General features: G+C 39.1%; 1 protein-coding gene across 4 annotated transcripts; it reads right to left on the bottom strand.

Moving 5' to 3' along the window:
- Window positions 1-841: 841 nt before the first annotated feature.
- On the bottom strand, window positions 842-17,642 carry Nbdy (negative regulator of P-body association). Of its 4 annotated transcripts, none has more exons than XR_015646497.1 (4): window positions 17,303-17,642; window positions 15,402-15,538; window positions 12,359-12,436; window positions 842-1,112 (listed from the first exon to the last, which is right to left on the bottom strand). XR_015646497.1 is itself a non-coding variant. In XM_087600948.1 (2 exons), exon 1 carries the CDS (start codon window positions 17,538-17,540, stop codon window positions 17,334-17,336), a length of 207 nt encoding a protein of 68 aa, XP_087457074.1. In that variant the 5' UTR covers window positions 17,541-17,642; the 3' UTR covers window positions 15,479-15,538; window positions 17,303-17,333. The 4 variants fall into 4 exon arrangements, 1 of the variants encoding a protein (XP_087457074.1); XR_015646498.1 differs by lacking the exon at window positions 842-1,112 and adding an exon at window positions 5,068-7,473; XR_015646499.1 differs by lacking the exon at window positions 12,359-12,436.
- Between the last annotated feature and the right edge of the window lie 8,907 nt (window positions 17,643-26,549).

Below are 26,549 nucleotides of genomic sequence, written 5' to 3' on the forward strand. Positions count from 1 at the left end.
ATTTCTTGTTTCTGAGGTCAGGGACTGAATCCAATGTTCAGAATAAACACCTTTCACACTTTTTCAAAAATGTTATGTCAGTTTTGACTACTTGTCTGAACAATTATATGACCTCTTTATATACTCTATAGGCATGTTTATATGTTGCTTTCAGATCTATTTGTACAATGTGCTTTTCCTCTATTAATATTCAGAAGGTAGAATTCTTTTCTTATACTTCTGGCTGACAGTTGTTATAGTGCATACACAATTTTCCTGTTCATCTCTAATCACTCCTCCCAAACACTATTTCTACTTTAGGTCCTCGCAGTTTGAAGGATTAAATCCAGGGGCTTGCATATGTTAGGCAAAGGCTTTACCATTCAGTTACATCCTTAACCCTTAAATCCCTAATTCATGAATAATTAATACACGATTTGTTCATTCTGCGAAGTGTAAGAATGCTCTCGATGAAAAGTGTTCCCATACTGTGTGTTTTGCCACATAATACTTATAAATGTTTATACTTAGTATATTGTTTAATTCTGTCTATCCTAGACATACCAAATTAGAAAGAGTCACGCAACCATCTTGATCAAGAGAATAGTTAAGATGTGGCCTACAGGATGAGGATTAATTTGACAGGCATAAACATATTGGCAATAAGGTGCAGGTTACTGGCAACCTCTTTGAATTTTTACCTACCCATGCTATTTCTGTCATACTCACACTGCAGTGATGATTAGACGGCCATCTGTAGGAAGAAGGTCCGATTTGGGGATGAATTTTAGTAATATTTTATATTTAGGATTTGTATGGAACATTTACCGTTCAAACTTCAAAACATGGTAGATAATAGTCATATAGTTCTAACGTTGCCATAAGACACGATTTATTTGGACATTAATGGATTTATGCAACTTTAATGTAATACAGCAAAGACTGGGTGTCAACAAAAGAGAGCAATGACAAGCTTCTGCAGGGTCATCTCAAGGGCATTACTTGCTTTGGTGAGTTGACCATGATCCACACACACCATGGCCTTCAGTCCTAGAAGTCTACAACCTGATCTTGCCCATGTCCTAGAGTCATCCAAATTCTGGAGGTGAAATCACAGTCATTACATCATAATACTGAAAGATATAAAAAGAGAAGGATATTCATTTACAATGAGAAATACAAGTATACAGTCAAATAGATGTGTTCAGAAGACAATATTTAGAAATTCCCTTCTAAGCAGATCATGGCAGAAACGGATTATAGGACACTGATAATCTAAAAGTGCTTAGTACCTAATGCATTTGGATGTGGGGGGAAAAAGTCTTTTGCGTCAACTAGATCAGACGTTTCTGCTACTCTAAGCACAATATTCTCCGGGAAGATGGCTGGGGTGCATCCTTCAGTGGCTCTTGCTTTTCTGTATATCCATCATCAATCACCTGGGCCCAGTGTTGCTTTATTGCTCTTGACTAACTCTTACATTCTTTAGAAAATTCATACTGAGACATAGCTAACAATCCTCTTGTTGCTACCCTTAGACCGTATACCTTAGACCTTATACCTCAGTCTTCCCTCCGTCTCCAGATGAAAACACCAGTATCAATGACTTCTTTGCCACTGTCTAAGCCTTTAAATCTACGTATACATACATAGTGGTTACAATAAAACTATTTTTACATCTGAAGCTTAAAATACACATGCGATCAGCCATTTATATACTTCTTTACTAAATTTTAAGTTCCAGATGGTTCTCTCTGTGATAGAATCTCACTATCATTGTACAACTCAAAGCTAGGCTCAAACTCAAAGTTGCCCTCCTGCCTGTTTCCCAAGTGCAGGGATTATTATGGGTGCGTACCACCATGCCCAGCTCCCTTAATGAGATTTCTCTATAAAAATCAGCTCACCTTGAAGGGGCTCAAGACCCCATATGTACAACAATGCCAAGCAACCAGAGCTTCCAGGGACTAAGCCACTACACAAAGACTATACATGGACTGACCCTGGACTCTGACCTCATAGGTAGCAATGAATAGCCTAGTAAGAGCACCAGTGGAAGGGGAAGCCCTGGGTCCTGCTAAGACTGAACCCCCAGTGAACGTGATTGTTGGGGGGAGGGCGGCAATGGGGGGAGGATGGGGAGGGGAACACCCATAAAGAAGGGGAGGGGGAGGGATTAGGGGGATGTTTGCCCGGAAACTGGGAAAGGGAATAACACTCGAAATGTAAATAAGAAATACTCAAGTTAATAAAAAAAAATCAGCTCACCTCATTATTGCAGTGGTCTTAAAATGCTATATGACAATATTATCTATTAAATTATTCCTTTGCTGAATGCCAAGTAAGTATGATTGCAACTTTTACTTATGAAAAACAATGAAGTCAATTTATTCATATGTAGGACCACTTTCATAAAGTCCACAAATGAAACACAGGTCCGGATACATACATGTAAAAATGCTGATACTGTTAAAATGCTTCAAGTCTTTTTGTGTGTGTATATATAGGGTATATGAGTGTGCACATGTACATGCATGTATATGCACATGCATTCATGTGAATGTACATGCTTCACGGCGCACATGTGGGTGTCAGAAGATAATCTCACCTTCCACCTTGTCTGACACATGGTCTTTTGTTGTTCACAGGTGCGGATGCCAGGCTAGCTGGCCCACAAGCTTCCAAGGATTCTCCCGTTTCACCTCCCATCTTGCCGTAGGAGTGCTGGGATTACAGATGTGTGGTTCCACACTCAAGTTTTACCTGGTTTATGGGGATTCGAACTCGGGACGTCACACTCATGCAGCAAGCACTTTACCCACTGAGCCATCTCCCAAGAATTTTGACTACTACAAACAGAACGAACTAAGAGTGAATTTGCAAACTTGGGATTTCCCTCCTGTCTCTCCCAAGTGCTGGGATCATGGGTGTGTACCACCATGCCCAGCTCACTTTCTTTATAAAAATGGATATACCTCAATATTTCATTGGTCTTATAAATATTACTTTATATGACAATGTTAATTAATTTAATGATTCCATTGCTGAATGGCATTGAGTATGATATAGTTAGTACAGATTAGGAAAAGTTCACAGTTGATTTATGATAGTAATGAGTGTGTCTCCTCTTATATGTTTAGCTTGATCTCAACAGATTTAATAACTGTTAAACTTCCAGTAAAGAATGCAGTCATTCTTCGTGGCTGACCATATACGATCTGTCTTCTATGACCTGCCTATTCTTTGATCACTTGTTTAAGTCATGTTTTTGTACTAAAAGACAAGACTGTTGCATTGTTATTAGAAATAGTTAATGAATTATCCATTATACATGTTTGTATGGGTTTTAATGTAACCAGAGTGCATATCAACTCTCTCCAAGTTTGTTATGATTTCTGTCTTTATATACAAGTTTAGAAGTTTTATAAAAACTATTTTAACATAGGTATAGTAGTAAAATATAAAATATAAAATATAAAATATATAAAGACAATATTGGAAGCTGGGCGTGATGGTGCAGGCATTCCTGGAATCTCATTATTTGGAAAGTGGAGACAGAATGATTAGGAGTTCAAAGTCAGCCTGGACTAAATGAGAACCTTTGTCTAAAACAAAACAAAACAAAACAAAACAAAACAAAACAAAACAAAGTTTAGCAATTTTTTTCCAATAAGCCCCATTCCCAGTCTCTGCAGATTGACAGATGTAGTCTAGAATACATGCTCCACATTTTTTGTAACCATCATAAACAGATATATGAACTTACTATTTGCTATTAAAATGAGTTTACATATTATACATTATTATACAACAGTTTCATTACTTAGTATCTCATGTGTAGTACACAGATTTCATATGATCTTTTGAATATGTGTCTAACAGTATGCCATAAGATTCTATAATTTAATCAATAATTCTCCAAATAAAGGGTACTGAGCTTCTTTCCAATTGTTTTCATAAATATTCAAATATATTCTCAGTCTATTGGATCGTGATGCAAACCAAATTTCAAAACTCCCTAAGTATCTTCCAGGAAACAGTTGACACTCTACTGATACTTAATTCCCTTATATAAAATGCCATTGTCTTTCTATATAAATGACATGCATGTTTACATTGTCATATAAAATACCACAGATTACTTATAATGGCCAAAACAATATGAATAATATGTAAATAGTTGTTATATTGTTTAAGTTGTCTTATAAAAGTCTATAAGCAAACTGATTGCAGATTCAGTAATATAGTATAGGACAACCACAGCAACAAAGGAATATTGTGGATCTGGGATGGGGCTAATTGAATCCACAGATTCAAAGCCTTTAATAGAGGGCCAACTATATTCTCTTACAACAGGTATGATAATTCATTGTCTACATGTTTTAGACAGGCCTCAGAAAAAATCAGTAGCTTATACTTTAAATTTATGAAATTTGAAATAAACATATTTGGTAGTTATGTATCAGCACAATTATGACGTTATATAAACAATTTTAAAATAATTTACCTTTAGCTCTTTAAAAATCTAGTATTTCACATTCAGAAACGAAATATAAGCAGGGTGTGGTGACACATGACTGGAATCCTAGCACTTGGGAGTTAAATGTAGGAGGATCAGGAGTTCGAAATCAACCTGAATACTGTAGTGAATTCCAGCTATGCCTGGGTTCCACAGCAAGATGCTATTTAAAAGAAATTAGACTTAAAATCCCATAGGAAGCCTTAGTAAAGGTTACACTAAACTGCTGAACAGACTTATATTTTCTTCCCAAATAGAATATTTTGCAGTATGATACACTGGGTCCTGTATTTATGTTTTAGGAGGCTTTGTGGCACTATGAAGCCAATCCAAGGATTCATGTTTTCTATCAATAAACTATATGTTTAAACTATGATGCACTATCTTATGCACTAATATTTTAATATTTTATTATGTTCTTCAAAAAGTCTATACACTTGCAAACCAATAATGCCCAGAGAAACAACACAAAACAAGCAAAGAAAAAAAGGGTTAAGAAACATATTGTGGCTGATATACTAGTGAAAAACTTTTGTGCATAACAAATAAATGTCAACATACACAGGCAATATGAACAAATCAGACAAAGTATTTTATTCTTCAGGTAAAAAAAGAATCAATGTACACAAAAAAAAGTGGAGTGAAAGAAATAGAAAAGGGTACAAGGTATGCTTTAGAGTGCCTTTCAAAAGCAGGACAAGACCCACTAAAAGCACGCAGAGATCACATTAAATGATTTTTCAAAAGCACCATGTGGCATTAAAACAGGGTAATTCACTACTTGCTTGTCCAGACCCCTGTACGACTTTTTGTCCTCTCATCTCCCAAGGTTCAAGTGGTGCCCTTGAAACTAGCAGAGATTAGGAGACCTCCCACAGTCAAGTGACAAACAGGAGTGACTCCTGCCTGTGTGTTTAGTTTTGGTTTCATCAGAGTGAATTGTTACTCTTCTCCCAGTAACAAATGCACAGAATGCTTCTTTCTCAAGTCAAACAGTTCACAGCACAGTGAGGGAACACACCAGGAGGGAAATTGTCAAATTTGTCCTGAAGCTCTGTGCATTCCCGGCCTACACTTCTAAGGAGGTACAAACGAAGACCAAGTGCTGGGTTGGGCATATTGAAGAAAACACCAGCATTGTTTTTAAAGCACTTAGTGTTATAAACCATCACCTCCAAAGGCACTGCCCTATAGCTCTTACCTCAGCGAGAGCATAACACAGGTGCATGTCCTTGGTATGCATAGAGAAAGGATTGACTGCCATTTGTCTTCCAGAGGAAATAGTGTCTAAAAGGCCCAGGCAGCAATGATATTTGTCTTCTGCCAAATACCATGACATTAGGCATGATAGTGAACAAGGACAGCTAGGCTGAGCAGACTCAGGCCTAACCAGATCCATCTCATCTTGAGTCAGAGGCACTACCCAGAAAGAAGCCTGTATATCAGCATGACCCACAGGACCAATAGGCACTCTAGAAGCCCCACGAAAACATAGGCAGCAGCATTCAGGCCAAAAATGGGGCTTAGTCAATAGCCAGTGATATAGGCACTGAGGCCATTGACATTTGTGTCCTTTGTGAAGATCTACAATGTATACAATCCTGAGAGCTACAGGCATGCTGGACCAGGTGGTTCCTTTCCTCACAGGAACAATGAGAGGTTATGGTGGTGAGGCATTTTTGCTTGGCAGTTCCTACCAGTTGGAGTCTATCGCCAAGTCTTCCTCTCCTTTTTCACAGTGCCCCCAAGCAGTGGAACCAAGATGCCTTCACTTTTCTTGTGATAAGCACAGGCAATGTGCCAGCCAGGAGACGTATGTTGGCACTTACTCTTGGCTTTCCACTTGGGTTCACCCAAGATCTTTTGTTTGATTGACTCTACCTACACTTTCCTCTGGGTAGACATAGATTACAAATCATAGCAAAAAACTCTTACCCTGTCTGCCTATTGATGTGGCCCTGGAATCTTTCTAACCTCTAGTAAAGGCCAAGAAAGTACTTACGGAGCAAGGGGCTAAGAAACTAGGGACTAGAGGGCTAGAGGTCTTATAGGAATCCTGTTTAAGCAGCCAGTTAACTTTCCCTCTCTCTGGCCCTCCATTTCCCTTGGCTCCTGCTCTTACAAGAACAAAATATTTAAAGTTAAAACATACACATAAGGCTGGAGAGACGGCTCAGTGTTTAAGAGCACTGACTGTTCTTCCAGAGGTCCTGAGTTCAAATCCCAACAACCACATGGTGACTCACAACCATCTGTAAGTGAAATCTGATCTTCTGGTATGTCTGAATACAGCTGCAGTATACTTATATATAATAAATAAGTTAATCTTTAAAAAATGCACACAATGCATACACACACAGTTCTCTCTCTCTCTCTCTCATACACACACACACACACACACACACACACACACACACACACACAAACACACATACAGTGACCACATTAAGAAGATTCAAATCATAGTCCTACACTCTACAGCATAAGCTGCTGGACCCAGGACTAGATTAACCATTAATTTGCTATACGACTACTTTCTAATAGTCCTGTAAATTCAGCTCAAGGCTATACTGTCTTGGGCCTAGTCAACCAGCCAAGAAAGGCATCTAGACAGTAGAAGAAATGAGTATCTCATCTATGAGTGAGCACCAGAAAAGGTCACCAAATACCTCAAAGGCCCATGATCTCTTTTTAGAGCATGTCCTCTGTCTTACACTGTCTTCTAAAGCAATTGAGAGCTCTGAATCATAAGAAAGGCAGAGGAGGGTAAGTATGAACCAGAAAGGAAAGAATGGGCTAAGTGAATGTTTCCTGGATCCAGTCCTTTTTAATGGGCAGTAACTCACATATGCAGTGAAAAGACAATACAAACTCTCTCCTTCTTGTAAGGTTCACAATACCAAAAGGCCTCTTTGTTGATGTGACGGCCCTTTAATAAGTACAAGGGCATTGATCCAGCCATAGACCTGAAAGACCTAAAGATGACAAAAGATGAGACTTAATTCTGCCGTTCTTATGTCATCAGCACACTTTATGGGACAGAGATGGCTAGGTCCCCAAATTGAACTTCAAATTTCTCAGTATACTTAAACAAACAAACAAAAAAAGTATAATCTGGTTTTACCCCAGGTCTCTGAGTCATCTAATCTCTGGTTCTTGGTCACCTAAGTAGTACCGGGTAAGAGTTCCAGCTCATGAAATGAACTTTCAGGCAAACCAGACATTGGTTGGTCACTCCCACAAGCTTTGTGCCAGAATCGCACTACCGTATCTTGAAGCCAAAATAGACTGTAGATCAAAGGTTTTAGGGCTGGGTTGCTGTATACACTTCTCCTTTGGTAGCCTGCAGAGTACCTTCCCAAACAAGAGATACTAGAACACAAGGCTGAAGGTTCAATGTAGGCACCAGCTAGACCTCTCCATGTTCAATGAGTTGTATGGGGTTTGTCTCCAGGAATGAGGTCTTGCTGTCAGTTTGTGGAGAGCAACTTACTGTCATGGCGACAGCCTTTGTTGTTTAGGAATTTCCACAGGATCTTTCCTAATGGTCTTTAAAAAAAGGTGATAAAATGGCTCCCAATGATGTTGTCCTATACTCATAGATCAGAGCTTGCTCAGCCATCATCAAAGAAGCTTCTTTCTACAGCAGATGGGAACACAGAGACCCACAGCTAGACATTACCCATAGAGTGAGAGACCTTGAGACATCCTGCTCTAAACAGGATGTATCCACCAAATCCCATCCCTCAGAGTTCAGGGAAGCCTGCAGAAGAGAAGGCAGAGAGAATGTAAGAACCAGAAGAGATGGAGGACACCAGGAGAACGGGACCCTCTGAATCAACAGGAACAAAGCTCCTATGAACTCACAGAGACTGTAGCAGCAAGCTCAGGGCCTGCACAGGTCTGAACCAGGTCCTCTGCTTATATATTATGGCTTTCACTTTTTAATGTTTTTATGGGGTTCCTAAGTGTGTGAACTAGTAGGATCTCTGGTTCTTTCTGCCTTTTCTTGGGCTCTTTTCCTTCTATTGGTCTGTCCTGTCCAACTTCGATATGCTAGCTTGTGTTTTGTCTTACTGCATTTTAGTTTATGTTTTAGTTTTATGTTTAGTTTATGTTTTGCTGTTACCTCTTAGAAGCTTGAACTTTTCTACAGAAACAGAAAGTGAGTGGATCCAGGGAGTAAGGGAGGAACTGAGAGAAGTAGATGGAGGGGAGACTGTACTCAGAATATATTATATGAGAAAAGAATCTCTTTTCTATAAAGGGGTGGGGGTAAGAACAACCAAGTTCTTTGTTCATGCTACTGGTTTTCCCAATCAACAAGGTGGAATTTAGCAATACTGAGATTTCAGAGTGTGTCTACTATTTTGATACCTTACCTGTGCAAGTAAATACAAATACTGGGATCCAAAATAAAGATAATTACAAAGATAGAACAAGTCTTGGCTTCTTCAAGCAGAAGTTGGAGAATTAGGGTGGACATGTGAACATAGCACTCCCCTTAAAGGTTTACTTTGTTGTTGTTGTATGTTTTTCTGTTTTCTTTTGGTTTTGGCTTTTGGGGTTTTTTGAGCAGGACCTCACTATATAGATCAGTTTGGTCTTGAACTCACAAAAGCCCACCTGCCTCTCCCTCCAAAACTTGGCTTTCCTTAAAAGTTTTTAATGACTTTCTATTTCTTCTTGATTTATCTGGAAACTAGTATAGAACACAAGTCTTCGTATTCATGTTTCACATTACTCAATGGGTTCATCTCTACATCCAGGAAACAGAAAACTAATACATCCTTTTACCATTTCCCACCTTAATACTAAGACTACCTGTTAAGACCCAGCATAGACATTGATCCACACAAAAGAATCCCAGTACTTCTAATCAAGGCCTCTTACATTCTCTTCCAGCATTATGTGCCAATCTCTACAGAACTTACCAAACGAGTTTATGTCATCTTATTTTTTGCAGTATTGGCACCTGGTACAATGTCTGTAATATAACACATGGGCTTGTCTGATAGGTTCATTTTACCATGCATAACTTAGGCAGTTTTAGCCAGAAGACCACATAGCTGATGCACTGACTTTCCTGTCATATTGCATGAGGATATATCAGATGGTAGTTTTATCATATATGTTTTTAAAGCTATTTATGTTGGCTGAATGAAAGAATGATCAAACATTGGGTTACAAGGAGCTGCTATCATGGAACATGTGGAAATATATAAAGGAATGTACAGTGCTGGGTCATAGTTAACTGCTATAATGGAATGTGTGGAAATGTATAAAGGAATGTACAGTGTTGGGTCATAGTTAACTGCTATAATGGAATGTGTGGAAATGTATAAGGGAGTGTACAGTGCTGGGTCATAGTTAACTGCTATAATGGAATGTGTGAAAAGCAGAATAACAGCTGCATAAAGGAGTTCATGTCATAATTCCCAGAACTGGTGACTATCAATTTACAAGGTAAAAGAACTCTGGAGACGTAATTTGGTTATGGATTTCAAGACAGAATTTCCTCTGGATTAACTTGCAGACATACTCTGACTGGATGTATATTTAAACACTTAAGCCCTTTCCTTCTCTGAGTCAGAGAGGAGGGATGAGAATAGGAAATGGAGAAGTTTTAAGTGTGAGAGGAATTCTACCTGCAGTTGGCTTTGGAGACAGTGAAAGAGGTTCATGAACGAAGGGATTCTAAGTGCTGGGAACACCCATAGCAGACATCCACCATGAAAACAGGGATCTTACTCTTGCATTTGTAAGGAATTCAATTGTGCCAACAACTTAAGAAGCAGAAAACAACTTCTCTTCTACAGCCTCTGGAAAGGAATGCAGCTGGCCAGCACTTCAATTAATCAGATGAAACTTACACCAGACTTCTGACTACAGCTGTATAATACAATGAAGCTGTTTCAAGCCCCAAATTCATAATAAATTAAGGAAGGCAAGAGAATATAATATATAGCCAGAAAAGAGGAGTGGGCAGGGTTTGGAGGCACATGGCTTTAATCTCAAAACTCAGGAGGCAGAGGCAAATATATATTGAGTTTCACATCAGTCTTGTGTACAAAGGGAGTTACCAAGCCAGTCAAGGCTATGTGACAAGAAATTGGTACATGTTTACCCAAAAAATGTGAAAAAAAGAGACCAATCTCCTTGAAAAGTGACTATGCATGGGGCTGCTTAAAAAACAGACAAACAAAAACAAACAAACAAACAAAAAAAAACTCCTGACAACAAGCCAATCTAAATATACAATTTGAACAGGAAAACAAGAAGTCAGAATAAATATAATAACCCCTTTTAATGCTGACTGCTTCTGCAAAGAGAAAGCCAAGAAGAAGAATATGGTATTAAATATAAGCTATAATTCTATGTGTGTCCCAAAGGCTAAAACTACATATGAAAGAATAAGAAAAAAGGGCTGGCCTAGCTATCCGTGAAATTTCCAAAAGCATCAAGATCCTTGTGATAAAACTACCATCTGGCATATCCTCATGCAATGTAACAGGAAAGTCAGAGCATAAGCTATGTGGTCTTCTGGGTAAAAACTGCCTAAGTTATGCATGGTAAAATGAACCTATCACACAAGCCCAGATTGTGGACATATACAGGATAACTACCTGGACACAAGAATGCCCATGTCATAAAAAATGAAAATCAGGATAAGGACAAATGTTATTGTAGAGTTTAGAGGACCAAAGATTTATGATAATTAAATGTAACACATGATGATATAAACAAATGAAGGCAACACAGGGCATTGTTACAAAAATTTGGTGTATAAAATATTTTACATAACAATACTGCAGTAATACCAATGACCTTGTTGTTCAGATATTTGAAGACATATTTAAGGATGAAATATGGTTAGCAAAAGTGCATATATATGTATGAATATATGTATGTATATAAATAGAGACTATAGGTAAACTACAAACAACAGATTGCATACGAAAGAGTTTAAACATATAAAAAGGAAAAAGGTATTTAGACAGTTTATCCTTACTATTAAATATAAATCTTATTGGTAAATTCAGAAACAAATCATTGCATTCACATTTTTGTCAGAGTGATTTCTAAAAAATACAACAAACAAAATAGGGTATAGGTAGGCTGGGCAAGATGGCTCAGGAAGTAAAGGCTCTAACCATCAAACCTCACAAAGAGGTGAGTTTGATTCTCAGGACCCAGCAGTTAGAAGGAAAAAACAGGTTTCTTAACATACCACCTCTCACTTCAAATAAACCATAGAATATATGCCCACACACATATGCATGTACCCCAATCACACACATGGGCACAAAGAATAAACAAATAAAATGTCATCTAAAATATTGAATGGGGGTAGGCGTGGTAGTGTATACCTTTCAGTACTCAGGAGGCAGAGGCAGGTGGATCACTGTGAGCTCAAGGACAGCCTGGTCTTCTACAAAGTGAGGTTTGGGCTACCCAGGGCTACATAGGGAGACCTGGTCTCAATAAAAAGGTGCCTAAATGAAAGAACTGAAAAAGAAACTCCATTTCCTAAAATGTGGACCTGCTGTACCTGTATTGCTAGCAAATAAACTAGGTTTTAAAAAAAGATTTTTAAAAAAGGATCACAAATGATAAAAGATGTGTCCTATACTTTACTACAGATATAAAAGTTTTACACAACAAGGTAGCACATTTAGCAGATATTTATAGACCCTTATATAGAACAGTTAGAATATATAAACCCTTTACAAACACACAAGACACAGTAGTGATTATGTTCTCTTAAGACGTAAGGCAAATTTCAACAAATATGAAACGTTTGCACTTTGAAATTAAATGTGAAATAACGAAAGATTAAAAAAATCCATAAGTCCACACCTCAGTTTGTAAATACGGTCTCCCAGTGGCACAGTCAAATAGAGAAATGGTCAATGGGGTAGAAAATATAAGATGAGCCTGAAAGTAAGGAAGAAAAGAAATGTTAAAATAAGTCTGAATATCTGTCAAAGAATGGTAAGCATGACAAAGGATAGAGAAGACAAACTGAATAAAATAATTATGATAGCAAAAGGCTATTAACGAAATAACACAAAAACTTAGATGTCTAAATATAAAAATGGAGAAAAGCTTTCTCTTCAGGTAGAATATAAACTAGTGAATTCAGTAAAAACAAAGATGGAGCTTGAAGCATTCTTTTGTAGTCACAGTAAAAACATTTAGTCAAGAATAATGAACAGATGCAAAAATACTAGAAGATAGTGTGACAATAAACAGAAAAGTTACAGTCTCCAAGTATTCATGGCAAAATGGTTGACAGCAAAGCGAAAACGGTGGGTTAATCTAACAGAACCCCAACAACTTGGCCAAGAAATCAATGTTGACATGACATGTGTATCATGAGCAAGCTCTGAATATGAGTTCCAGAAACCCTGAATGTGACTTCTGTGGTCTTCCTGCCAACACACATCATCAAAGTATCAAAATGGGGAAATGACACACACACATCTAAACCGAGGAGCCCCCTACAAAATACGTCTTTTTGTTTTGAAATATTGTCAATGTCAACAAAGGCAAAGAATATTGAGGAAATTGAAGATAATTCCTGATCAAGGACTGGAAAGACACAAACAAACAAAACCTCCGGTCATTCTAGATTGCAACTTCAATTAAGAAAACAAGCAATGTATGAGAAAGTATTTGTCCAAGTAAACACAGTGAAAAAGTAAGAAAAGCAGAAATACAGCTGTGAATTCCTTTTAGGTGGCAAAATGAAAGAGAATGGTAGAACATATGTGGCAAGACATTAGTTGATACATGTGAATAAAGGGTAAGGTTCTACACTATCCTCATAGTTTAACCAAGGACTTCAATTCATCAATAAACATCCTAAGCATGATTTTTTGCATTTAAGGAAATAAAAAAAAGTTTTTGGTTTTTGTTTTGTTTGTAGACAAGCTGTCATTATGTAGCCCAGGCTAGCCTGACTCCCTATGTAAACTAGACTGTCTCAAACTCTTAGAAATCCACCTGTCTCTGCCTCCCGGATACTGGAAATTTAAGGCATGCAGCACCATACCTGGCAAGAAAAGTTTTATATTACGAAACTCTATTGAGATGAACAGAAAGTATATACATTTCTTTTTTGCTGCAAGAAGGATTAAAAAGCTGAGCAGTAGTGGTGCATGCCTTTGTTCCCAGTACTCAGGAGGCAGAGGTAGGCAATCTCTGTGGTTTAAGGTCAGCCTGGTCTATAGAGCAAATTCTTGGATAGCCAGGGCTACATAAAGAAAACCAAAATAAAATAATAATAAAGGACTAAAAAAATACCTTAAAGTAGAAAAAAATTTAATTATAATTTGGTTAATGATTTTATGTTTAAAAGAATACATAAATAAATATAAACTTAAAAAAACAAAACAAACATGTCATAGACTGGGACTAGAGAGGAGTCAGAGGTTAAAGAGTGCTTGTTGCTCTTGCAGAGGATGGGGTACATTTTCCAGGACCCACATGACAACTCCATCTGTAACTCCAGTTCCAGGGGATCTGATGCTCTCTTCTGATACCTATAGGTACCAGGCATACACATGGTACATACATACAGACAGACAAAACGACCATACAATGACATGCCCAAATTTAAAAAATTCATTAGATACATTATAAAGTAGTAATTGTTGAAATATAATAACAAAATAATATATACAAACCTGTGAAATTCTTACCAGCTGTAGAGAATAATTTGTAGTTTTAACTTTTCATTTTAGAAAAGAAATATTAATCAGCTAGAGCCCAATCCACTAAATTAGAGAAAGAACAAACAAGAGGAAACTAGAAGAAAAATATCGATAAAATGACCAAGAGAGAAAGCAGGGCTGGAGAGATGGCTCAGTAAGTAAATTGCTTACTATACAAGCCCATAGACCTAAAAGTTCTACCTCTTGCTGGACATGGCCTCCAGGCTTCCCATCACAGTGCTAAGGAAGGTTGATCACTTGGGCCAGGTGAGCAGGCAGCCTATGTGATCAGGTCCCAGTAACAACCTCTTGTCTCCAAACAAAATAGCATCAACAACAAAAACCCAACCAAGCAAAAGACAAAAAATGCTCAAGTCCTAAAGACCAATATTTGCCCTGTCCCCTACCCCCAAAGAATGTGGAAGCCTTATTAAAAATCAAAATAAGGAAATTTGTTAAAAATTATTGTCATTTATCATCACATTGTCATAGGAATGAGGAAAATATACGTATGCAAGTAGATACAAGTTATTTTGTGAAAACAAAACAAAAAACTCCATACCCATTCACAATAAATCCTCTCAGCAAGCTAGGAATACAGAGTAATTTCTAGCCAGGCAGTGGCTTTAATCCCAGCACTCAGGAAGCAGGGACAGTTGATGTCTGAGTTCAAAGCCAGCCTGGTCTATAGAGTGAGTTCCAGGACAGCCTGGGCTACACAGAGAAACCCTGTCTTGAAAAAAAAAAAAAAACAAAACAACTAGTTTTCTTAGACAAACTAAAAAAAACACACATTAGAAAGGAAGGCAGAGACATTATAATATAATTCAAAAATCAGCTTATTACTAGAAAAATATAATAATTCAGAAAGGATACTTGTTATAAAATTGGTATAAAAGTACCCACCATTTTCCCCTTTACTAGCAAAAATTCGAAAATGAGGTTTAAAAATGCTTACTTTCCAGTAAGCACAGAAACTATAATCAGTCAGCAGTACATTTTCTAAACTGCTTTACAGATCATGTAGTTGTTTTTAGTGTGTACGGTTTCATACACTACAGAAAACACTTCAGTTTATCATTACTGCTGGCTTTTTTGGGTTTTGTCTGATTATTTTTGAACATGCCATTATCTTTTCCTCCTTTGTGTGCATTTTTATTTCTAAAAAAAAAAAAAAAGATTACCTTTAGCATCACAACTTCCAGGTGCAGGACACCAGCAAAAGCAGGGTAGCATTGGAAAGAATCTTCATGGTCTTCAATGGGTAAACTATTTTACAAACGCACCAAGGAAACGGAACCATACTGCAATCCCTCACAGACTGAAAAACAAGAAAAGAAGGTGAAATCCTTTCTTCTATCACTTGTAGTCTGTCTCATTTTCCCTGGGCCTTTTCAGCTCCCAGCTCAATGGCGCATTCCTATTAAATAACAGGGTACACAGAATGAGGGAGTATATTCTGCATAGCAGCTGACAGCATCAATTCTGGAACCAAGCGTTTTCTTTTGTAATCAAATCTCAACGTGGCCACTTAAGTGTCTCACAACTTGTGGCAACTTATAGGCCTATACAAGCATCCTTTAGTGGAGCTGTGGTTAAATGCAAGCATGTGAATCCTTTAGAAAAAGATGGCACCCACACAAATTCAACAAGTATCCTCCAACGCAATTGTGTACGCTTTAAATCACAGGGGAGAAATTACTTAGCTCTTTAAGCACTTCTGGCCCTGAATAGAGCCCCCTTTGTTTTCTAGGTAAGCATTTCTTTCCCTATTGCCATTTAAATTACCACATTTTCCCTTTGAATAGAGGTAAAAAAAAAAGAGGGAAGGACCGGCCTATTGGAATGACAATCACCAGGTTTGAGGTGAAATGGGACTCCATTTTTTTATGCTTTACCAACAAACCTGACACCCAGAACGTTCACAATCGTCACTGTTATTCATGGACTAGCTCACATATGTATTTTCCTCTTGCTATGATTTGGTCACCTATCCTCCCCACTTCCCAGTGCAAGACCTAACCACAGCAAGGACTCCATACAGATTTGTGGTACGAGATGAGAAGGAATTGTGAGCCTTGAGTCAAACTTGTTTTTTTTTTAACATAAGCCTCATTCAGATTAGCTATTAGCTTCATGAAAATAAGGATTAGAGTCTAAAAACACAAATAGTACTTATTTGGAAATCTCCTATGCTACTCGTTCATCAAGAATAAACTGCTGCGTACTTCTTAGCAAAACAGTCAAGGCCTACAGCCCTGTATCACACTTCCCTCACAGACTTAGAATTACAGCCATGCTGCCCCAGAACAACCTTGCCCTCTGGCTTTCATTCTGGAAACACTAGGCCTAAAAAGCCTCCCAACCCATATGGTAGATGTCACTCACCCTTTAAAGCCCACCCCAAATTCCCCCTTCCTCTTTGATGGTTCTTGATGGACTCCCCCCTTCCTCTTGGATGGCTCTTGATGACTAACAGGCATTCTTGCTCCATCAAGAGCCATCTCTACCCTCCACGATTCCTGAATACCTTGAACAAGCACATTTTATGGTACTTGAGTTCGATCATCATATTATAACTTGTCTTCACTTACTAAATCCCGTCTTACTCAGGAAAAAATACCTACTTCTCAAAGCTCTCTTCACAATCTCCTCTGTGCAGGCATTAGGCCTTGAGTACATCCTTACTTGAGCTAAGCATTTTTAAATGGAAAAAAATTCCAATATACACAAAAATAGAAGAGTATAGTAAATCCCCACACAGTTTTAATTTATCAACCAGTGAACAGTTTACTTGTCTCTCCCTACACCTTGGTCTGTCACGAAAATCAAAACACCGCAGTTTTTTTTACAAATTACAAGTAACTCATGTGAAATTACTCAACGCAATCAAATACCCATTTCATCCAAGCATACTTTAAAAAAAAAAGAAAGGAAGGAAGAAAGAAAGGCTTTTCGACGCCTGTACTTGTTTCTCTTCTTTTTAAATTTGTGGAAATAACAGGAAAACGGAGAAGAGCTGGGAAAAGGTACAATTAAGTTTCAGAGAGCCTGGATGTCCCAGATGAGAAAGAAAGAATCTGACCTGATTTCGTCTGGGAAAAAAATCTATTTCACTACTTCTCCGGAGGAGGAGGGTGCGACTTGAGTCCAGTAGATGCCGGAGGAGGCGCCGAGGGGAGAGTGGTACTACCTCCACTGGGAGTCCCTTCAGGATAATCCCACCGCGGAGCCAGGACACAGCGCTTTTTTGGAGGCTTGGGTTCCCGCGTGTTTCCTGGTGGGAGCGTGGATCTCCCGGAGGCACAAGGTTGGTCCCCCATAGGTATGACAGGACCAGAGCGTTAATTTCCTCTGGTGGGCCCTGCGCAAGGCCGAGATCTGAGATGGCGGATCCCCTCCAGGCACAGGGCTGGCTTCCTCCTGGTTTCGCTGTTACCGTATTTCCTGTATCCTGAGACGTATATCCCTTCTCCGCCTCCTCGGCGCTCCGCACCCCAGCCCATTTTAACCTTTCTACGAGAACGGAATGCAAAAAAAGTGCACATTTAAAAAATGCTTCTCCACAGCACATCTCTCCCACAGTTTAATTAGATATATGGAGAGTTTTATACCATTTAATTTTAAAAATACTAATTTGCCTGTAACTTGCCAACTGCACACGTGTTAATGAATGGGTGTGTGGGATGGTCGCGGGAGTGCTGTAACCAAAGAAATTAAGCGTTTTGCACTGCAGTCACTTACGCACATCACAGAGCCACGAAAGGGGTATCTAAGAAGCTGTGTACAAATATGCTGCCTTATTGATTACAGTGTTAAATTGAAAGCCGATTGTGGAAAACGGATGCACAATAAATTCATCATGTGTCATACAAACCAATACCTCTGTTTATTTCATATTTTAAAATTTTTGTCATCCTTAAAAACGTACTGTATTTTTCCTCAATCCAACAGCCAAGATCTCTTTGAAAACAGACAACTGGTAGCACTCCATGTTTAATTGGCAAGATTTTATTTCTTTTTTAGGGTTTTGGAAAACAATGACTCATCTTACTATTGTGGTATGTTATATTCTATGTTATATGGTAAGAAGCTAGAAACAGTTATCAGAAGGTGCACAAAACAGAGAAAAGGCTTCTGAATTTCTTTGACAGGCATCACACTCTATAATCTTAATGTCTATGTCACTTGCCTGTTCACAAGCAAAACCACACTTTTCCACTACCACAGTCATTGTTTTCTAATGGAGAAATATCAATCCATCACATCACAAGAACTCTCTTTTCATACACTGCACCTCTTAAAAACTCTGTTGTATTTCATTAATTGAAGTATTGAAATTTGGATTTCTACCTATGATAATATACGTGCAAAATGATACCATATTAAGAACAATCCATTTAAACCAGTTACTGCCATAGCTAACTCACACCTCTAAAATGGCTTCCTTCCTCCAAGCACCAGCACAGCCTCTTACATAAAGAAGGTACCAATCGATATTTGGTAAAATTCAAAGGCCCTATAGTTTTTTTTAATTAAAAGATTAAAATCTAAGAACATCACTTCCTTTTTTGCCTTCCCTACCTCCAATATGACCCCCCAGTTAAACCCTTCTGGATCAGTGTATCAACTGCTACCATCAGCACCAGAAAATCCTAATGAAAAAAAAGTGAGGGATATTGAGAGAACGCTTTAGAACCAGAAGAACATTTGTACTTAAACATGAGAGCAGTCAACATCCTAGAATTAATAGTTGAAGTTATGGGTGTGGGTACTACGCCGAGAAAAAATAGAGGCAGAAATATGAATCAAATTCGGGTAGGTCATGGCAGATGGAAGAAAAACTGTGTCAAAGTTAAAGGAAAAAGTGAGCACAAAATCAGAAAGCTGTGGCCTAGAATTTCTGAAACTTAAGCTGTTGACCTTTGAGGGTAGAACATTGTGTGTGTGTGTGTGTCTGATGGTGACCTGTCAGTACACTGTAGGATGTTTAATAATATTCTAAGCTATGACTCTACCAGTAGTACTTCCTGCCCCTCTGTTATGATAACCAAAAATACCACAAGACATTGCCAAATGCCTTCTGGGTAGCCAATTCCCCTCAGTGAAATTAATTAATCTATGCCTTATCTTGTACCTTTGCATCTCAGCAAATGTTAGTCCTTCACTCCAATGTATACCGCAGACGTTATATTGTTCAAATTAAAGACCATATCAGTTCTCAAAATAATTAGCCTTGTCATAATCTTTTTGTGCAGGTTCCCATTAAAAATATGTAAAACCACACATATCAGAGTAAAGATTGAGGTTCAATTGTTTCATTGCTATAGTTTTAACAAGTTTAGAGAGATGAATGATAGCTTTGGTAAAATGACAAGAATTAAAATTCTAGCAAAATCAGGAAGGTTTGATTATAACAAATTTGGCTTGAGTTTCAACTTAGACTGCTATAGTCACTCTGGACTATTTATAATATAACTAGATTTATTTTGAGTTTTACCTTTATTTTCAAGACAGTGGTAGTTTGTGTATGCTTGGCCCAGGGAGCGGGACTATTAGGAGGTATGGCCTAGTTGGAGGAAGTGTGTCACTGTGGGGGTGGTCTTTAAGACCCTCATCCTAACTGCCCAGAAACCAGTCTCCTCCTGTTTGCCTTTGTAACAAGATGTAGAACTCTCAGCTCTTTCTCTATCACGCCCACCTGGATGCTGCCATGCTCCCTCCATGATGATAATGGACTGAACCTGAGAGTCTGTAAGCCAGCCCCAATTAAATGATGGCCTTGGAAGAGTTGCCTTGATCATGGTGTCTGATCACAGCAGTAAAGCCCTAAGACAGACAGAGTTTCAGTAAGACTTGGAAGATTACCTTGAACTCTTAGCCTCTTCCTTCCCCTCTCAAGTCCTGGCATTACAGGCATTTGTCACTACTCCTGGTTTATGCATTGCTTGAGACGGAGGAACCTGGACCAATTGAACTCCACCCCCAGGCCAATTTGTTTGTTTCTGATTGTGGTAAAATATACATTGCTTATTTTTCACTATCTTAGTCATTTCTAAATATACAGGCCAGTAGTGTTAAGTATGTTCACCTAATTCTATAGCCAGTCTCTCATTATAGCCAGTTTATTCTCATTAAACTCGCAGCCCATTTTTGTCTTTCCCTAGCAACCATTTTTCTATTTTTTTTTTGTTTTTGTTAGAGAACAAGCTCCTTTTTCCTCAGAGGTTTCAAAACAATCTCCCCACCCCCAAATTCTTCAAGTTAATCTATTCATGTAACATTTTCATAAAATGAAAACTAAAAATGATTTAGAGGGACATCACACAGTTTTTTTTTCTTTTGCATTATTTTGTTGAACAAATATGACTAGGGATGTTTTATAAAACTAAAAGATACAAGGAAGAAAACAGAAAGTTGACAACTTATCAGCTTGAAGAACCTTATTTTATTTTTGCTGCTTGTTTTTACAACACGGCTGACTATGTAGCCCAGGCTGGCCTAGAACTCATTATGTGGGTCAGGATGACCTCAAACAGAGTCCTGCCTCTCTGCCTCTGCCTCTCTGCCTCTCTGCCTCTCTGCCTCTCTGCCTCTCTGCCTCTCTGCCTCTCTGCCTCTCTGCCTCTGCCTCTGCCTCTGCCTCTGCCTCTGCCTCTGCCTCTGCCTCTGCCTCTCTGCCTCTGCCTCTCTGCCTCTGCCTCTGCCTCTCTGCCTCTCTGCCTCTCTGCCTCTCTGCCTCTCTGCCTCTCTGCCTCTCTGCCTCTCTGCCTCTCTGCCTCTCTGCCTCTCTGCCTCTGCCTCTGCCTCTCTGCCTCTCTGCCTCTCTGCCTCTGCCTCTGCCTCTGCCTCTGCCTCTGCCTCTCTGCCTCTGCCTCTGCCTCTCTGCTCTCTGCCTCTCTGCCTCTCTGCCTCTCTGCCTCTCTGCCTCTCTGCCTCTCTGCCTCTCTGCCTCTCTGCCTCTCTGCCTCTGCCTCTGCCTCTGCCTCTGCCTCTGCCTCTCTGCCTCTGCCTCTGCCTCTCTGCCTCTGCCTCTGCCTCTGCCTCTCTGCCTCTCTGCCTCTCTGCCTCTCCGCCTCTCTGCCTCTCCGCCTCTCCGCCTCTCTGCCTCTCTGCCTCTGCCTCTCTGCCTCTCTGCCTCTCTGCCTCTCTGCCTCTGCCTCTCTGCCTCTCTGCCTCTCTGCCTCTGCCTCTGCCTCTCTGCCTCTGCCTCTCTGCCTCTCTGCCTCTGCTTCTCTGCCTCTCTGCCTCTGCTTCTCTGCCTCTGCCTCTCTGCCTCTCTGCCTCTCTGCCTCTGCCTCTGCCTCTGCCTCCCAAGTGCTGGAATTAATGTCATGTACCATCACAACTGATGTTTAAAACTTTTTAAAAGTCTAAATAAATATGATATCGATATTATAAGGCTAGGAAGACGCTAATTGGATCAATGTGTATGAGTATGTTGCCGGAATGTATGACTGTGTATCATGTACGTTGCCTCCAGAGGCCAGAAGAGGGCACTAGATCCCCAGGAACTGGAGTTGTAAACATCATTGTTATGCCACCACATTGGACCCTGAAATGACTAAATTGCAAGAGCAGTAAATGCTGTTAACTGCTGATCTCTCCAACACAGAAAACCATACGATGCCAAAAGCTTATGAAATGAAAAGTCTAAAGTTAGTCATTATGATGACTTTTTAAATTGTTTTTTTTTCTTTTTGGAGAGTGAGAATATATACATGCACATACTTACAGGTGAAAATCTTCTACCAGGATATTTATATGTGAAAAATCTTCTACTATAATATGTATTACATTTTACTCTCTAATCATAACATGTGTTTTTAACAATGGAATACCTTAGTACTTTTTCACATGACATATCCTGTTTCCTCACTTTTTAATAGTTCTTTAATGGCTACATATAATCCCATTCTGTAGACCTACCATAATGTTTCAATTAACTAATTTTTGTGAAAGAGTATTTATGGACAAGTAAATTGTTTCTAGGCTTTTAAATTGAAGATTAATCTGACAATTCATTTTTTATAGTACACATTGAGATTTTTAAAATATATTCAGCTATTTAAATATCCGCAACATTATTTAGTCTAAGAATATTTTATGATTTCAAAATATACTATGTACTCATAAGCAATCATTTATAATACTCCATGACACCTAGAATCTAGTAAAACTAGTGTTTTGTATCCACATAGTTTTAACCATCCTGTCTTACACTATATGGTCTTTTGTTTTTGATCATTTTACACAAAACATAGCAAACTTCATGATACTATCCTATATAGTAATACTTTATTTTTTATTTTACCTGTGGTTAACTCCACATGAGAAAGTGTATCACATTAATGTTTTTGCTTAAAACATTTATATAAAATTTTTGCACAATATATTGTGATATTTTTCTCTCCCTCCACTCTTCCCTGATCTTCCCCAACTTCCTTACTCACCCAATGTCATGTTCTCTCTCTCTCTCTCTCTCTCTCTCTCTCTCTCTCTCTCTCTCTCTCAAAAAAAGAAAGAAATGAAAATCAAAACAAACAAAATAATCCAAGAAGAAAAAAGCCCCCCAAAAGTAAAAAACAAAAAACAAAAACAAAAACAAAAAACAACTAAAAATGGGTGCTGAAGAGATGGTTCAGCAGTTAAGAGCACTCACTGTTTTTCCAGAGGTCCTGAGTTCCTGAGTTCAATTCTCAACACCGACATGGAGACTCACAACCATCTATAATGGGATATGATGCCTTCTTCTGGCATACACCACAGATACACACACACAACACACACACACACACACACACACACACACACACACACACACACACACACTGAGTCTGTGGTGAGTTGGCCTTCCCCAAACTAATTCTTCATTTCCCAGTAGGTATCAATCGTAAACCATTTCTTAGCTAAGAATGCTGACTAAGAGTGTGGCTTTGTGTCCACCTCCTTTTCTCAGTATTGGAACTTTATCTGACTCGAACCTGTGCAGGACCTGTGTATGCTGTCATAGTCTCTGTAAGTCAATATGTGCATCATCCCTGTTGTATGGAAGACTCTGTTTCCTTGGAACTGTTCACTACCTCTGACTCTTATGGAGGAAGGATTTTGGGAAGACATCTCATTTAGGACTGAGTGCTCCATATTCTCTCACCATCTGCACATTGTCCAGTTGTGGGTCTCTATGTTAATTACCATCAACTGAAAGGAGAAGCTTCTCTGATGAGAGTTGAGAGATATGCAGCTTTATGGGTATAGCCATATGTCTTTAGGACCTGTTTTATAACTGTATTCTATTAGCAGAATAATAATAGTAGGTATTCCCCTAGTCCCATGACCTAGCTGGTCTCAGGTTCTTGGCCACTTCAGCAGTCTCAAGTATGCATGGTTCCATCTCATGGATGGAATAGTAGTATGGACTGGCATCTGTGGTCCGTTAGCACTTACAAAAACTTCTGCCAGGCCCTTCTATTGTTCAGAGTCTCCAATGAGAAGTCAGGTATCATTCTAATGGGGCTGCCTTTATATGCAATTTTTCTTTTTCCCTTGCAGCTTTTAATATTAACTCTTTGTTATGTATATTTAGTGCTTTGATTATCTGCTAAAATGATTTTTTTGGTCCAGTCTATTTGATGTTCTGTATGCCTCTTGTATGTTAGGTAAATTTTATGATATATTTTATATAAAAGGCACAGTATATTTCTGTGCCTTTGACATCAGTTTCTTCCTTGTCTATCCCTATTATTTATAATTTAGTCTTTTCATAGTTTTCCAGATTTCCTGCATTTTTTTTAGGTTTAACGTTTTCTTTGACTGTTCGATGTTGCCTTCAAGACCAGAAGTTTTCTCTTTCATTTTGTCCAGTCTGTAGGTGAGGCTTACCTATAAGTTTTTTGTTTAACTTACTGATCTTTTCCTTTTCGGTTTAATTTCAATTTTCCTTTTCTTTGTTAAATTCTTCTTTCATGTCCTGAATTCTTTTCACTGTTTCATTCACCTCTTAGTATTTTCATGTTCTCCTTCTTTAAGGTCATGGAACATATTTATAATTGCTATTTTGAAGTCCTTGTTTCATGATTTAGCAACTATATTGTGTTTCTCGGAGCCTATTGCAATAGAGTTGCTGGCTTCTGGAGGTGCCATACTGCTTACGTTTGTGTTTTTTCCTCTGGGATCTGGACATCTGGAGTCATGACATTTGAAGTGTTTCTTAGTATAGCTATCTCAGTTCATTTTTTGTTGGTTGTGTGCTCTGTTCTGTAGTTACTGTTGCCTACTCTGGTTCCTAGCCAAGCATGGTGGCTGTACGGTCCTTGATAGGGAGTAATTCTGTGGGTTGGCAGTAGTCACAGAACAATGTGGATGGGTCAGAAGGTAAGACTAAAAGGGGGAGTGGGAAAGAACTAGGGGGACTCATGCTATGTACCCAGAAGCTGAGTCCCTAGTGGGTGGAGATGGACTGAGAGCAGGGGCTCCTATGGACAGGCTGCAGTAGCCACTAAGCATGAACGTAGAGACCAGAATGGAGGACAGAAGGTCAACAAAGGTCAATACTTCCTTAACTCTTGGTCTAGTGTGGCTACTGTGGCTCCCTACTAAGAAATGGTTCTGTGGCCTAGCAGGAGCCATAAAAGAATGGACACAGTCTACAAGATAGGGGTGAAAGGGAAATGGGAAAGAACTGCAGGGAACTTAAGTCTGTGCCACGAGGCTGTGTCCCTAGGAGATGGAGGAGAGGTTCCTGGGGACAGGCTGTAGGACTGAGAGGAAGTCTGAAGGGGCCAGAATGGAGGACACAAAGGAAGGGAAGGATATCTATCTCATAACATTTTTTCTAAGGCTTTATTACTTTGATTTATTTGTGTATGTGTATATATGCATGTGTATGAATAAGCATTGCACAGGTTGTCAGAGGGCAACTGATAAGACTCAATTTGGCTCTTTCTTTTGACTCCCTAGTTTTTGGGCTCAAGCTTAGGTTTTCAGAGTAGTCAGCAAGTCCTTTGCTACTGAACCACTTTGCTTGTCTTCATCCTCGTTAAATTTTAACGTATACGCAGAGTATTGTATATTGTACTGACATGATAACACTCCTCATTATATTCTCTGCTTACATTGTCTGGTAACAGGTCCTGAGACCTTAGTACATCTTTAGACCTTATCACAACTGACTCCATGGTGGAAGTTTAGGCTGGAAAACTCAGCACATAGACAACAGCACTTGCCAAAACTAAAACAAAGACCTAATCCATCAAAGTCTATAGCTCTGGGAAAGTCTCGAAATATACTAACCCTGCTTTTTAGTTTCTGTAGTTCTGCTTCTAGCTAACTGTCCTCGTTAACTGAAGCATCTAAACTCTCAACATCAGCTTTTGTACTTAAAAGTCCATCCTGAGAAAGGCTCGGGTCTACACTGGGATCCCAAACACCAAGTAGTCACCAGCCAGCTAATGAAAACTTTCTATTGGCTTAAACCCATGTCTGAGCAGTCCTCTATGGTGAATCTCTCACATTTCTGGAGATCCTGCTGATGTCCCAGAGACCAGACCTTGAAATACTAGAGATACTCCAGTGTGTTGGTAATGGGGCCTCCTAGGGAGTATGCAACCTGAGATGTTCCCCAGGTTTCCTTTTGAACACTTCAGAGGGGTTTGACACCATCACCCAAAAAGGAAACAGATTAGAAAGTTGCCACCTCCAGAGGGTAACTCTGGTTAAAGGACCTTCTTCTCTTTGAACACATTGGTGAGGTCAAATTGAAAGACCCCCTCCCAGAAAGGGAATTGTACAAGCCCAAGGCCCTCAACTATAGAAGTAAAAAGTAAGTTTTTAGATACACAGACTCAGAACTAAAATAAGCCTGGGAAAGTTCAGATGTGTCCAAGCTTTGTGGGACAAGCTGACCCATTATTTAGACGAAACAGACCATAAAAGAAAACAAAATACAGAAACCAGTCTAAATTATTGATATTGCTTTATGGGCCACCTAACAAGAGATAAGCCCCTAGCCCCTGACATTCCGGACGCCCCAACCTGCACGTATTCTCTTGCTGTGTGACAACCTCATTTGAATAGCCAATTGGGTGTAACCATACATCCGCGCCTCACTTGAATCCACCAACCATGCATCTGCTTCTGTAAGCCTGCTTCTGCTCCCCAATACCCTATAAAAACCCGTCCCTGGTTCTGCTAGGCGCGCCAGTCTTCCGAATTGACTGGGACGTCCACAGATACCTGTGTATCCTGATCAATAAAAATCCTCTTGCAGATTGCAGCCTGTGGACTCAGACTGGTCATTGGGCTTGAGGATCTCCCTCCTGAGGGAAGATTCT

Source organism: Rattus norvegicus, chromosome X, assembly GCF_021556685.1.
Source record: "Rattus norvegicus strain SHRSP/BbbUtx chromosome X, alternate assembly SHRSP_T2T, whole genome shotgun sequence".
In the NCBI taxonomy this organism is placed as follows: domain Eukaryota; kingdom Metazoa; phylum Chordata; class Mammalia; order Rodentia; family Muridae; genus Rattus; species Rattus norvegicus.